The sequence below is a fragment of the Lissotriton vulgaris genome, chromosome 10, assembly GCF_964263255.1.
Source record: "Lissotriton vulgaris chromosome 10, aLisVul1.2, whole genome shotgun sequence".
Taxonomy (NCBI): domain Eukaryota; kingdom Metazoa; phylum Chordata; class Amphibia; order Caudata; family Salamandridae; genus Lissotriton; species Lissotriton vulgaris.
Genome location: NC_141698.1, coordinates 58,945,418 through 58,960,030, shown reverse-complemented (window position 1 = coordinate 58,960,030; position 14,613 = coordinate 58,945,418). Strand labels below are relative to the sequence as shown.

General features: G+C 45.9%; 1 protein-coding gene across 1 annotated transcript in view; it reads left to right on the top strand.

Moving 5' to 3' along the window:
- Nucleotides 1-14,613, top strand: part of TNRC6A (trinucleotide repeat containing adaptor 6A) — a 289,758-nt gene that overhangs the window by 189,724 nt on the left and 85,421 nt on the right. The window contains 2 exon segments of the mRNA XM_086940455.1: nt 2,284-2,426; nt 14,466-14,612. Coding sequence (XP_086796581.1) covers nt 2,284-2,426; nt 14,466-14,612 — 290 coding nt within the window.

Below are 14,613 nucleotides of genomic sequence, written 5' to 3'. Positions count from 1 at the left end.
TAGTCGGGCGCGCCACCTCCTGGCTAGTACCACCTTTAATGTCTGCTACTGTGAGGTGGACACTATTTTTCAGAAGTAGCCATCTTTGTGATGGCATACTTGGGATTTCTGAGACAAGGTTATGCTCAATTCCCACAGGAAGTGGTCATATAGGGGGTGTATTGACCTCAAGGGTCAGTAGCCCATTGGCTACTGACATACACTCCCCTAAATTCAGTATTTAAGGGTGTGACCAGAGAAGCTGATCCTGACTACCTAAGAGAGGACACAGAAGAGCTGCAAAAGTCGAGAAGAACAAAGTCTTAGCTGACCTGGTTCCAACCCAGCTGAACGGTCTGCATCCCTCATCGAAAACTGCTCTAAAGTAGACTCGTCCTTAAGCTGTGACTCCAGAAACTTGGATGGACTCCCTGCCTTTGAAAAAGAATGAAGAACTCCCATGAGCAGTTGACCTTTTCTAAAGCATCTCCAAAAGAGAAGACTGAGACCTCACGACCTGCTAAAATCCAATACCCGAAGCCACCACTGCACCAGGTGCCTCTGGCCAGAGGTGAAGTATTCCACCGGTCCCCACAAGGTTCCCCAGCCCACCTGAGCTCGAGTCCATTGTGGTTTCACCCTTGCAGGACTCCTGGCATCACCTTCAGCACACAGGTCCCCCTGACCGCTCCGGTAAGAAAAAACCAGACTCCTATGGACACCTCTGCACCCATCACCCCAGGGCCTTGGAGAAGGAGACCAAAGGTGTTCCTCCATCCCAGAGCATCGCAAGGCCTGAGCCCACTTGCTGGTTCAGCCCAACTGCCTTCCAAGCCAGAGCCTGCAGCCTCTTTTTACAGTGACCGATCCTCTGTGAAACGCATTAGGTTCCCAATGCTGATTTGCACCCTGCTGCCCTCATGCCTCTGGTGGTGTACTGTTGGTGCTGCCTTGAACGTTGCCCACCATTCACCTTAACTCTTGGAGATTGGTCCTGTAAGTTGATGTAGTGTACCTGTTTGCGGAACTTGTTCTTCCTCCCATAGGATAACATTGCAGAACTCAGAAATTGGTGTCCATTTTTTAAAATGAAAAGAATTTATATTTAAAAAGTACTTACCTGAACAATTTTTCACTGTTGCCAAATCATACATGGAGGTACTTGGTATTTTTGTAAATTGATGAGGATCTCCTTCTTGAGTCTTGTTGTCAATTATTAATTGTGTGTATAACGCAAAATTCTTGCACTCCTCTGTGTTAAGCCTAAGGCTGCTCGACCACACTACCTCCTTATAGAGCACTTTGGGATTGCATAGCAAGCCCCAGTCCACTCATAAGGGAACCTGTGTACTCTCTATGGGATATATCAGTAAGTTGATATACTGTGTAAAGAGCCAGCTTCCTACAAGCAGGAATTTAAATTATCGACTTTTAAAGGGACCAAAATATTTAATCAAGTTCTAGAGTGGCCGGAGTAGCCCAGAAGATAATTGGTCATGTGTTGGCTCAGGCCTGGAGGAGCGAAAATCAGGTCACAAGTTTGTCTGTTTGAGTCAATGCCATCAAGGAGAGTCCAAGATCTCGCACCTGCACAAAGAAATACAGAGCCACGGCCTTGAGTAGGATCATCCAGCTGTATGTCAGGCTCACCAAATCACATCCTGGATATTAGGATGAATAAGAGAAGCCAGGTCAGTGAGCTGTGTAATGGGGGAACTATAGACTGGAGGTCGGTAGACTAATGAAAACACAGTAAAATTAGTATCCTTCCGTTTTAAGATTAGGATCACATCACTATGCAGTGATCCTCAAATCGGGGATTTTTAGTAAATCCTTCATGGGTAATAAGCGCCTTTCCCCCTCTTTATCTGTCCGTAGGCCACTCCGAGGTTGCATATTATATTAATATGCTAAGCTACTCAACGCTTTCACGATATCCAGGAGAGAGTCAAAATAGGATGATTGGGTCCAAAGGTTGGCCATCATTGGCTGATCACTGATGTCCTTGTGTATCTCTATAGGTTTGACTTTGCTTTACTCCTTTAGGGTAGTAGTTTGAGGAGAGCACAATTCCCTTCTGTGTCAAGACACTGGTGAAATTATGTACAGCATGCGACTATAAAAGCGGAAAACTGCAAAACTGTTGCAGATATGAAGCATGTTTAATCATGGTATGTGCAACTATTGATTGAATTGCAGAAATGGTTACATGGCAATTGAATCCATGGGTACCTCCTGCTGTCAGTGATATTATTTAGTTGGACATGTCAGTTTCCTCAGTTTTGTTTTTTAAAACCTTTGCAGGAATGGTGCAGGATAAACGAATGGACGTGGACAAGCCTTCTCTTGCCATTGGAGATTGTAGCCGTGTGGTTGGGAAAGGTCCGGGGATGAGACCTCACATTGCCAAAGATTTTCCCATGGATCGCAGTTCTTACTTTGATAAGGTTTGTCTTATCCTAAAAGGTTTTCTTTCTTTTGTGTTGTCCTATGACATGTCATTGAAACCTGAACTTTTTTAGGTCTCAATATGAAATACCAAAACATTTTTAAACCAATCCGAGGTTAAAAGGGTTTAAAGATTTGAGACCTTTTCATTGCAGAAATGCTTATACAGCTTGTAGCATAAGATATATAATTGTCAAGGTGATAGAATTCCTACTCAGTGGGCCTAAATGGCTTTCAGTGATAAATACTGTTGCTATTACGAATACATGCAATTTGAGCCAGTTGGGTCATAAATGTTTCCGATCAGGATGGTGGAAAGGTGGCACGAATGGCTATATTTAGGAAAGACAAAATAAAGCTGACACACTAGGATGCAGAGCGGAGGTTCTCAATTTCCCTTAATGATAAATGTTTGAACTTCGTTTACATTTATATGAAATGTAGGGAGGATGTATTTGGGTCAAGTTTTAGTGGAGGACGTCCGTAAGAATTTAAAGATGAGTTAATAATGATGGAAGTTCTTATTTTGCTAATGGTGACCGGATTGTTGAAACTGCTGGCAAGATTGCTAGATTGATTTGTTACATTTATTGGGGTGTGTTTAATACACACTATTGCATAGTGCTTAAAATCCAAACAGGCTTAAAAACATCTGCACTAACTGGATCTGCAGGGTGCTGCAATCAAGTGTTCTTTTATTGTTTCCCATGCTCACTTTATGTGGTACTGTGCCACCTACTGACACAACTAGAAACTGCTTCAGTAGCTGTAACATTCAGAACATATATTCTGGTGTCATAGGTGCCATGCCCCCTCCGTTGCACTATGTAAGCCCTTTCAGCTTCCTTTTTTCTTTTGGGTTGATCGCTCACGTCTTATGGGCAGTAACTTCCTCCATTGGGTCCATGCCCCGACAATCCTTGAGCTTAAAGGTAATTTTTAACTGCATACTTTCTTCAGCTCCTTCCCACTGTCACGTAGGAATACACCCGAGTGCGAGCCTAAGAACTCATCCCTGACTGTCTTTACTCGGAATAAGTTCCATTCATTAGAACTTTCTACCAGTGACCAAGTCAGTTCTCAAATTAGCAGAAGAGCTATCTCCTAAAGGCTGTTCACACTGCTTAAATGTGGAAGAGCATGCAAGGCATTTGGTTACATAAACCCCTCGTCTTCCATTCATTAGACAATGCTATTCAGCCTTCTTTCTAGCCACACCTTGTGAAGCAGGACTAGATCTGCCTCTTTGGTATTCTAGAATTATTCATCTCGCAAACATGTATCAGGGCACACTGTGAGCCACTAAGTTTCACCCCCTTTTGAAGAGTGGAGTATAAAGCTCATACATCCCCATCTGTATAGTTTTAATCACATCTTTCTGAAAACACCAGCATTTGTAAGCGGGCTATACATTCTGCACCTTAGCCCATAGATCTTCATATCCATGCTATCGGCATCTTGTGTGCTTCCTGACTGGTTTCTGTCAGCCTGCCACCTGACAGTGTTCTGACCTCCTAGGGTGAGGGCCTTTGCTCTCAGGAGACTCGAAGCAAATACCTGTCTTGGAAGAGGGTGCCACACCCCCTCCTACTGCATAACCTGGTGATTACCCTCCCCAGGCTGACAACCTTCAAAGAGCTGCTACCTTTGGAATGTGAGTCTGGCTTTCCTCACAGGAGAGGAAGCAGCCCTCCTTTGTTCAGGACCCTGTGGCACTCGGACAGGCGGGAATATTGGGTACTTGGGTACGCTTGCCTCCTCCAGGCGAATATCACCCTTAAGGTGGGCTACACTGAGGTGGATACACTTTTTCAGAAGTAGTAATCTTTGTGATGGCATACTTAGGAATTCTGGGACAGTTATGCCCACTTCCCACGGCAAGTGGCCATATAGTGAGTGTAGTATTCCCCCAGGGTCAGTATTTATTGGCTCCCCTACCACACCCAATTTCAGTATTTAGGGGAGTCCCTGGCACCAGAGAAAGAAATCCTAATGGCCTAAAAAGAGAAGACGCAGAAGAGCCGCAAATGCAGAGAGAGAAGCAGCAGCTGACCTGGTACCATCCCCGTCCGCCTGTCTGCATCCCTCGCTGAATACTGCACCAAGGTGTACTCCTCCTGCAGCTGTTGATTCCAGAAACCCGTGGAACCCGCCAACACCTGAAGGCACCACTCCATCCATTGCTCAAAGCCAGAGTCGAAGTGGGACAACTGAGTCATCAAGGTTCCCCAGCCCTCCAGAGCCAGAGTCTATCATGGTTTCACCCTTCGTGGACCCTCTGTTGCTTACAGCCTCTGCACGCAGGCCCCCTTCACTGTGACTGTTCCGATAAGGACAACTTTGCACTCTTCTCCCCTTGGCTGCGGAGAAGAGGAACAAAGGTCTTCCAATGCATTGTGATGCCTAAGCCCCCCTGTTGTTTCAGCCCGCCTGCAGCCTCTTTTCGCAGAGACCAATCTCCATAAAATAACATTGGAGTCCCAACACTATTTTGCACATTGCACCTGGCTGCCCTTGTGCTGCTGGTGTTCTATTGTTGCTGCCTTGGACCTTACCTACCACTCACCTTAACTCTTGGTGATTGGCCCTGTAAATCGCTGTACTATATCTGTTTGCAGAACATGTTCTTCCTCACATAGGATAACATTGCACCTTGTGTTCACTTTTTGAACTGAAAGGAATTTAGGTTTTAAATCGTCCTTACTTGAAAGATTTTGCTCTGATGCCTAAACATACATAAAGGTACTTGCTATTTTTATAAATTGGTGTGGATCTCCTTCAGTCATGTCATTTTTTGATCATTGGGTGTATTTTCAGATGTCTTGCACTAAGCTTGGTTAAGCCTAAGGCTGCTTGACCGCATTACCCCATATAGAGCCCCTTGGAATTGCTAGAGCACGCACCTGTCCACTCATAACGGAACCCCTGGACTCTTTACACAGTATATCAGATTGATATATATCCTATAAAGAGCCAGCTTCCTACAATCTTTTTTGCTTCAAACTCAACCCTCTCTTCAGATGGCTTTGATGCTAAGGTGAAGAGACCTTTAGGGCCTGAGGGAATCCTAAAGCCATAACAGAGTCAATACTGAGGACCTCCACCAATACTTGAGGATCGGCCCACATGACTCTCGAAATGCATCTCATACTGTGGCCAAGCACTACTCTTGAAGAATCTATGCATGAAGCCATGAGATTAAAGTGAGGAGGGTGTGAGTCTCCTTGGGTCTGTGGCAGCAAACCTGCTCGGCCACCAGAGCACTTTCAATCTGAGACTCTGCCCCAAGCTTTGAGGCGACGATCCAACATATTCTGCGTAGAAGTCTGCTTTGAAGCTGGCACTAAAACAGACGACTCCCACCTTGGCATAGTCCCACGACCATGCCTGTTGAGCTTACAAAAATATTCGGTCTCTCTCTCCCTCCCTCTCGTAAGCCGTATGCTATGCCCTTCAGAAAGAGGAGACTCGCCCATCCCAAAGAAGCTCCAACATGTATATGTAAAATGTAAATGTCTATTATTTGTAAAGCGCAAAAAATCACCTGAGGGTGTCAAGGCGCTGTGTGCCGTCGGGAAGGTTAAACGAACTATTGCCTAGAGTCACATGGTGCTGGACTGATCTGCCACCTGTGCCGGGGATCGAGCCGTGAGCCCCCGGGTTTGAGTCAGTTGCACTGGCCGCTGCGCCACACCTCTTCCCTAACATGACAAAACGGCACAGCTACCAGGAAGCCTCATTCCTACACCAGTTCACAGATTGCCTTCACCACAACACTCAAGTCTCTCGCCATCTGACACACTCACTCTCACATGCATGAGGTCCCTTCCTGAATACTGTCAGCGAGTGGGATGTTCGTAGGTGGTCATTCCAGGACTTGGCGAGAAGTGAGAAGGTGACTGCTGTGTCGACAGCAGATGCATGGTGTCAATGCAAGGGCCCTGAGCAAACATTTCTTGATGGTTGGTGGAAGTTCAGTCAGTGGTTCATTTATGCTGGTTCTTCGATAAGGAGGGCTTTTTAGGCGTGCCAGTAGTTTCAGTTGGCATCTTTTCTGAACAGGGAGCCAGTGAAGGATACTCAGGTGTTGGGTAATTAGGGCACATTACGGCAGAATGAGGCAGAATGAGGATCAATCTGGCCGCTGAATTCTGTATCTTTAGGCATAGTCCCACGACCATGCCTGTTGAGCTTACAAAAATATTCGGTCTCTCTCTCCCTCCCTCTCGTAAGCCGTATGCTATGCCCTTCAGAAAGAGGAGACTCGCCCATCCCAAAGAAGCTCCAACATGTATATGTAAAATGTAAATGTCTATTATTTGTAAAGCGCAAAAAATCACCTGAGGGTGTCAAGGCGCTGTGTGCCGTCGGGAAGGTTAAACGAACTATTGCCTAGAGTCACATGGTGCTGGACTGATCTGCCACCTGTGCCGGGGATCGAGCCGTGAGCCCCTGGGTTTGAGTCAGTTGCACTGGCCGCTGCGCCACACCTCTTCCCTTACATGACAAAACGGCACAGCTACCAGGAAGCCTCATTCCTACACCAGTTCACAGATTGCCTTCACCACAACACTCAAGTCTCTCGCCATCTGACACACTCACTCTCACATGCATGAGGTCCCTTCCTGAATACTGTCAGCGAGTGGGATGTTCGTAGGTGGTCATTCCAGGACTTGGCGAGAAGTGAGAAGGTGACTGCTGTGTCGACAGCAGATGCATGGTGTCAATGCAAGGGCCCTGAGCAAACATTTCTTGATGGTTGGTGGAAGTTCAGTCAGTGGTTCATTTATGCTGGTTCTTCGATAAGGAGGGCTTTTTAGGCGTGCCAGTAGTTTCAGTTGGCATCTTTTCTGAACAGGGAGCCAGTGAAGGATACTCAGGTGTTGGGTAATTAGGGCACATTACGGCAGAATGAGGCAGAATGAGGATCAATCTGGCCGCTGAATTCTGTATCTTTATTTATTTTTAACTTATAAAGTGCGCTGTCACCTAGCAGGCATCCTGGCGCTGGCAGACTCAGACAAAGAAAAACCGTGACTAAACACCAACTAAATCATAGGAAACAACCAGGTTTTTAATCTCCTTCTAAAAGAGAGGTCAGTGGCTTGCCTGAGCTTCAACGGGAGTACGTTCCACAGTTTAGCTGCAGCTACACCCCCTGCCTTAGCTTTCTTGAACCCTAGGTATCCTCACCAGTCTCGCCGATGAGGAGCGAAGGTTTCGCACAGGCACGTACCACTCAAACTTCCTCTGCAAAGGAACAGGTCCCAGCCCTTGAAGGGCTTTAAACACCAGACAGAGACTTAAACTTGACTCTGTCTCAATGGGAGCCAGTGCAGCTGAGCCAAAGCCAAAGAGGAGGAGGACCTTCTAGGCCACCCAAGGGCTAACTTGGCCGTGGCCGACTGGAAGTCTGTCGAGTAGATATTTCGGGGACTCTAGCAGCAGGGCATTACAGTAATCTAATCTACTGAGCATGGTGCTGCGCACCACTACTGCCTGGGCTAGGGGAGGCAGTAAAGGGAGAGTTTTCCTAAGCACTCTAATAATGGCAAGGCAACCTGCCACTGTTTTCAAAACCTGACCTTCCAAAGTAAGTTTGCTATTAAACATAACACCCAGGTTACGGACCTTATTCACTGACTGAACCGAAGGGGGGGAGTCAATAGGCCAAAAATTGCTGGGCAGCACAGACGGGACCCTGTCCCTAGGGCAATGAAGCGCCTCCGCTTTACCTGCATTGAACTGCAGAGAATTGACCTTCAACCAGAGCGCTGTATCTCGCAGGCAGTTGTGAAACACTTCCAAAGAAGTCGATTGATCTCCCTCAAGGGAGAGGATCAACTGCGTGTCATCAGCATAATTTTCAATGTTATGTTCTTTGATGACCGCAATCAGGGGTTTCCTATAGACTTTGAATAAAATAGGGCTGTTACCAGAGCCCTGTGGAATGCCATGCAAGATGTTTGTAAAGGCGGATTTGTAAGGAGGGAGGGACACAGCTTGCTGTCTATCCAGAAGAAAGGACGGGAACCACCTAAAAGTGCTGCCCGTAACCCCTACCCTTCTCAGTAAGGTCCCGTGGTTAACCGTGTCGAAGGCGTCAGACAGGTCGAGCAGGATCAGCACAGCTGCCTGACCCCTGTCTGCCCGCCATCGCAGCATGGTTACCAAGGCCGTCTCGGTGCCATGGGCTGGCCGGAAACCAAACTGGACTTCCTCCAAGAGTTTATGCTGTTCCAAATGCTAGGTGAGAGTACCAGCAACCAACCGTTACACAATTTTTGCAGGAAAGGGCAAAAGAGAGATGGGCCTAAAGTTATTCAAGCACTCGGGATCGAGAGAGGGCTTTTTTTTTAGCAGAGGGGTCACCAATGCTTGTTTCCATTGAGGTGGAATCAGTCCGGTAGAAAGAAACTGGTTACAGACCATGCGGAGTGTGGGAAATAACTCTGCCTCAAACTCTTTCCAGATTTTTAGAGGGATCGTATCAAGCCGTGACCCTGACAAAATACCAAGTGCCAACCTACTAAAATCCTCTAAAGTCAAAGGCGCAAACTCTGAAAGATACTTAGCTCCCACCTGTTCAAAGGTGGCACCGGAATCCACCAAGCCCTTCTGCACAGTATCCCCACTGCCACGAACCACTGAGGATTCAGCCCCAGTCTGTTGCTGCTGTCCTAGTATTGTGAGTAGCGGAATTCACAAAAAATGTAATCAAAGGATGATCAGTCCAATCAATAGGTAACATTTCTCCAATAGTAAGAAGATTGGCCTCTGAGAAAATTAAATCCAGCAGGTTGCCGCCTATATAGGTGGCCTTAGACACCTGCTGAAAAAGGCCAAGGCCTTCGCACGAATGAAGAACATAAAAAAAGCCTCTTCTGGAGACTTCCTATGAGTTTGTATACAGTGTTCTGCTGTATTCCAGACAGCTGCTGATTAGGGCTTGCCTGACTGTTTTTATTTTGTTTGTGGGGAGTCATTTGATGATTCTTTGGAGCATGCCACGTGTGGAAGCAGGCAGAGGAGACTGTTGATCTGTCTGTTCATGGTGAGCTTGCGGTCTATGATAATCTAGAGGTTGCAGGGTGGTCCTTTGGAGTGGGGTGGGGTCAGAGTTCAGCTGGCCATCAGGTGTCGTTCCAGATGGAGGCATGGTTGCCAAAAAATCAGCACTTCAGCCTTGTCTGAGCTTTAACAGTTGTCCTTCATTCAGGCTGCAATATTCTTCATGCAGTTGTGGAAGCCGGTCTTGGGTCTGCTGAGAGCGAGAGGATGTGTTGGCTGTCGGCATAGGATATGATGTTAATATCGTGGGTACTGAGGATATCGGCTAGCATTCTATAGTGGTTGAATAGGGTGGGGCTGAGGGATGATCCTTGAGGAATGCTGCTATAGTTCTTGTGGGTTGCAAGGTGAAGGTGGAGGTGGGTTCTCTGCATGCTTCATGTGAGAAATGATTAAATCCGATTGTCTCCCTTGGTTCTGCTCTGGTGCAGTCTCGATGTGTGTGGTGGGAAACTGTGCTGAAAGCTGCGGAGAGGTCGAAGGATCAGAGCAGCCTATTAGCCTTTTGAATAGGGTGCGGATGTCGACCGTAGTGGCGATCAGTGCGGTCTCGGTGCTGTGATTGATTTGGAAACCAAATTGAAAGGGTCTAGCAGGTTATTTCTCTTGAGATGTTTGGTTAGCTGACATTTGATGGCCTTCTCCAGGACTTTGGTGGGAAACAGGATCTGCGAGATGGGGTCGTAGTTCTTAAGTACGCTGGAGTCTGCTGATGGTTTCTTGAGGAGAGGCCTGACCTCTGCTTGTTTCCGTGCTTAGGGAAAGGTGGCTGTGCTGATAGATGTATTGAGGATGGTGGTGAGTTGGTGGCTGATCTTGTTGCTTCCTAGGTTGCAGAGGTGGTGGGGGAAGGGGTCTGTGGGTCCTCCCGAGTGGATGGAGTTCATGATGGCTGTGGTATCCGATGTGCTGAGTTATCATGCAATGAGATGTTGATTGTTGAAGGCATCCGTTGGAGTGAGGTAGATATGATGGCTAAAAAAGTTTATGTAGATGGTGAATATCTTGTTAAAGTGAGTTGCTAGAGCGTTGCAGAGTTCCCGTGAAGGAGGGCATCGTGTTCTCGGTTGCAGTGGGCACGAGAACCCTGACAATGGTGAATAGTTACTTGGTGTGGTTGACGCTAGACTCAATGCGGTCTGCAAGGGCATTTGTTTTTGTATATCCATATTTGAGTCACTGCGGGTATCTGTATAGTGCTGACTTGAAAGTGGCTCAGTCTTTATTGTCTCTGCTGGTGTGCCATCTTCTTTCCAATTGTTTAGAGCTGCGTTTCATTGTGCTTAGTTCCTATGTGTACCAGATGCCTCTTTTGGTGGATCTGTGGGTTTCCCTGGTTTGATGGGGGCAACTCGGTCGGAGGCGTTGGTGATGCAGGTGTTGAAGTGCTCGACTTGCTATTCAAGGTTGGTTGCGGCGTTGGGCTGGGTAGTGTTGAGGGCGTCAGTCTTTTGGGTCTGTGACTTTGGTCCAGCTGTGGAAGAAGTTGCTGGGAGGCCTGGGTGTGGTGAAAGGTGCTTCACAAATGCAAGGCGATGTGAATGCTACTTTGCCGGTACGAACAGCTTCAACTCTTGCAGGTGGGAAAAACCCAGAAGTGCTATACTTCTGGGGCATTCAGGGGTAACAGACGAATAAGGGGTAGAGGCAGCTCTTCAAGGATGCCTCCACTTCCATGCAATGACTTATCAACGACACCCCCATTGCACAGCACATAGCTCGGAGTTAATGATGATTTCCTTCCCATTGGGAGGAAAACTTCAGATGAGTGTGTCCTGCCCATAGTACATCAAGGTTAGTGCTTGGAGTTTCACACCATACTTCTGAACATTCCACCTGTCAGTAACATTAACTCCACCCATAGGAAGTACACGTACTTCACGGAAAAAGTTCTATCAAGCCAATGCCCCCACCCCAGCAGGGTAAAGGATTATACTGTCTGTACTTTCTTATTTCTCAGAAGAAACGTATAGTTCGCAGCCCATTCTGGCCCTTGGTCTTTAACCCATTCTGGATCTTTGACTGCAGCCCATTCTGGACCTTGGGCCGCTCAAACGGCACATCCAATTACAGTACTTAAATGACAACTCTACATGATTTAATTCCTCTGTTCTGCAAAGGAGATCAGTGGGTGACTCTTTACCTCAAAGACGCCTACTTCCACATCTCCAGACATCTGGCAGCTACTGGCATGTTGCATTAGTGACTTGCTCGCCTTAGCTCTCAACTCTTGCCAAAACAATCTGCCATGTCCAGCTCCTAATGGAGCACCTTCTCTGAATGAACACTCGCTTAGCAGACTTGCTAAGCAGGATGCATCAACAAATATACCAGTGACAGATGAATCCTGTAATTCAATGATACTGTCAAAAATGGGGCACACACACTAGATCCATTAGGCACAGCTAAACGTGGGTATGGTAGCCATGGTATTCGATGCTTTTAGAAATAATTGTCCATCTGCTCGAAAAGTTACCCATTAAACCAGACCTCCTCACTTCAGCATCAGGGTCAGCTCAGGCATCCATTTCTCAAGGCAATGAACCTAGCAATCTGGCACATGAGATCTGAAACTTAATTTAAGCAATGGTGCATGCTAATTCTTTAGGAGGCAGGCAAGATGACTGTGTCAGTCTGAAATGCGGCTAAGTTGAAAAGATTTGTGCATTGCTGTTTAACTAAAGAGGCATGACCTCTTAAAGGATCCATGCAGGTTATCATGTATTACCTTTTGTGCTTTTAAAAACCTGGATTAGCATACACTCCTATTGGATTACATTTGGCTTCTTAAGCTGCCTTCGTGACAAATAGGGAACACATTTATTGGTTTAATACAGCTATCAAAGCATTTATGAAGTACCTAAATGAGTTATTCCTTCTGTAGCTCCATCGGCCCTACATGTAACATTAATGTGGTGCTGACAAGAGTCATGGGACCTGTTTGAGCTGCAGCACTTTTGTGGCATGCAGTACCTGTCATGGAAGTTAGCCTAGTTGCAGTTACATCACAGAGGAAAGTTGGTGAATGCCAAGTGCTCCTAGTGGAGTAATTATGTTAGGGGTCATGAGGACATATCCAACATTTCTACAAAAGTGGTGTCTCGTTTCCATGTCAAGGACAACACTGAGTTAACAATGCTTCCCACACCCAGAGACCTTAACAGAAAGAGCATTACACACCAAATGTCGAAAGCGCACTAATGTACTACATTAAATAGACAAAATCCATCTGCAAAATGGAGCAACTGTTTGTTGCTTTAGCGAAACCTTACCTAAGAAACCCCATTTACAAGCGTTTTCAAGATTGATAAGTACCTAGAAACGTGCTGTGCTCAAGTAAAATTCCCTCTGCAGTTGGTGCCCAGGACAAATTACAGTAGAAAGAAGAGAGCAACTATGACCTCCTTAAGAAATGTGCCAATAGTCCAAGCCAGTTCTTGTGGCTCAGTGGACTAATGTGTCCACTGCAAGGGCCTGTGTTCGACCTCATAGAGACAGGTTCAAATCTGGCGGGTCCACTGAGCCTTTCATCCAGCTGAGGTTGATTAAAATGAGTACTATTGAGTTGGATTACAATAAACATCTGTTAATCAGCACCAAGATGCCTGTTGGTGAGCATGCTTGTTACAAATAGATGAAATGTTAATAGCATAGATCTTCAAAACTGCTACATGGTCAGTAACATACAAGTACACTAAGCACTTCAGTATGGATATTCAAGCCCATCAAGAGACTTTATTTGACAGAACTGTATCTTAAATATCAAGAGCTACTCTAGCCACCACTTTTCCGTTTTTGCTGAACTTTTGATTTGTCAAAGTTGCAAACAGAATGCTATGGAACCATCTGTAGCTTGTAGTGCTGCAAGTTTAAATGCACCCTTCTACCTCCCTATAAAGCTATCTAAGATGTTTACTTTCATTATTCCCCCTCCCCTATTAAAAGGTCTGGTCCATTGTGGGCTAAGGGAGGAGTTGGAAGAAATCTCAAGTCTGAAGAAAACTTTAAATAAAAGCAACTTTCAGGCATCTGAGCCTAACTCTATATGGCAGTGCACATTAACACACTGCTCTGATAAAAACTAAAGTGCAGCTAAAGACTGGAGGAAAGTTAATTCCTCGCATTCATCTAGCACAGATGTGGAGCTCCTTTTCTATTTGAGATTTTTTCCCCACATCTGTTTGCACAGCTTCTGCCTTTCAATGTTTCTGGTCTGAATGGGCATACTTTTAGTATTTTTTGTGCGATTTAATGTAGGTGTTCCTTTCCATTAAAGGGTAATACTTGGACTCCCAGGTGGGATGCTACCATGAATAATGCAGGGCTCAGGGTCCCCTTTTTTATTGGACATTCTTATCTCTTGGTATGCTAATCTGTTTGTTTGGTTGACTGCTGCACTTTTCTTGGTGCTCTTATGCACCTGGAGCAACATGTTAAAAAAGCATTTTACATGGTTTGGTTTGTTGTAGTAGTTTACAACCTGATTGAGCGCTTGGATTTGCCAATAATACATGTAAGCTTTACCTCAAGATAGTTGTTACTTGCCAGTACCCTGATTTCTTGGTAGGGGAAAGCTGACTTGTTCTTGGAGCTTATTTTTTTGTGTTAAATTATCATGCATGTGGTACATTACTGTGCTGATAGGCACTATTGTATTACGCTCAAGGGGATGTTGGTAGATAACTCTTTGGGAGGTGGTCTTGTAACAAAGTGTATACATTTTTGAGCCATATCCTTCTATTTGTGATAACTCTTATTATCTACATAGTCCACTGTACTGCTCTCATTACCTTACAGTTTAATCTTTAGTGCTCACTGTACACATTATACTAATTCACATCTTTTCTGTTCCCTTGCTTGCCCACCCTTCCACCTCTTGCATTGTTTTCTGTTCCGTTTGTGGCTCTACCCTCTCCTCCTTTCTCTTTGCTTGTTGGCTGGTGTTCCATGTCTTTTTGTCCGTTTAGGAGGGCATTGTAGCAGAAGAGTCCCAAAACAGCCTGTTTATGTCCAATCAAAACATGAAGCTTCCCTCGTCTAATAATGCACTACCTAACCAGCCCCTAAGCTCCATGGCCGGGCTGGGCCTGCCAAATCTGAATGCTGTCCGCCAGG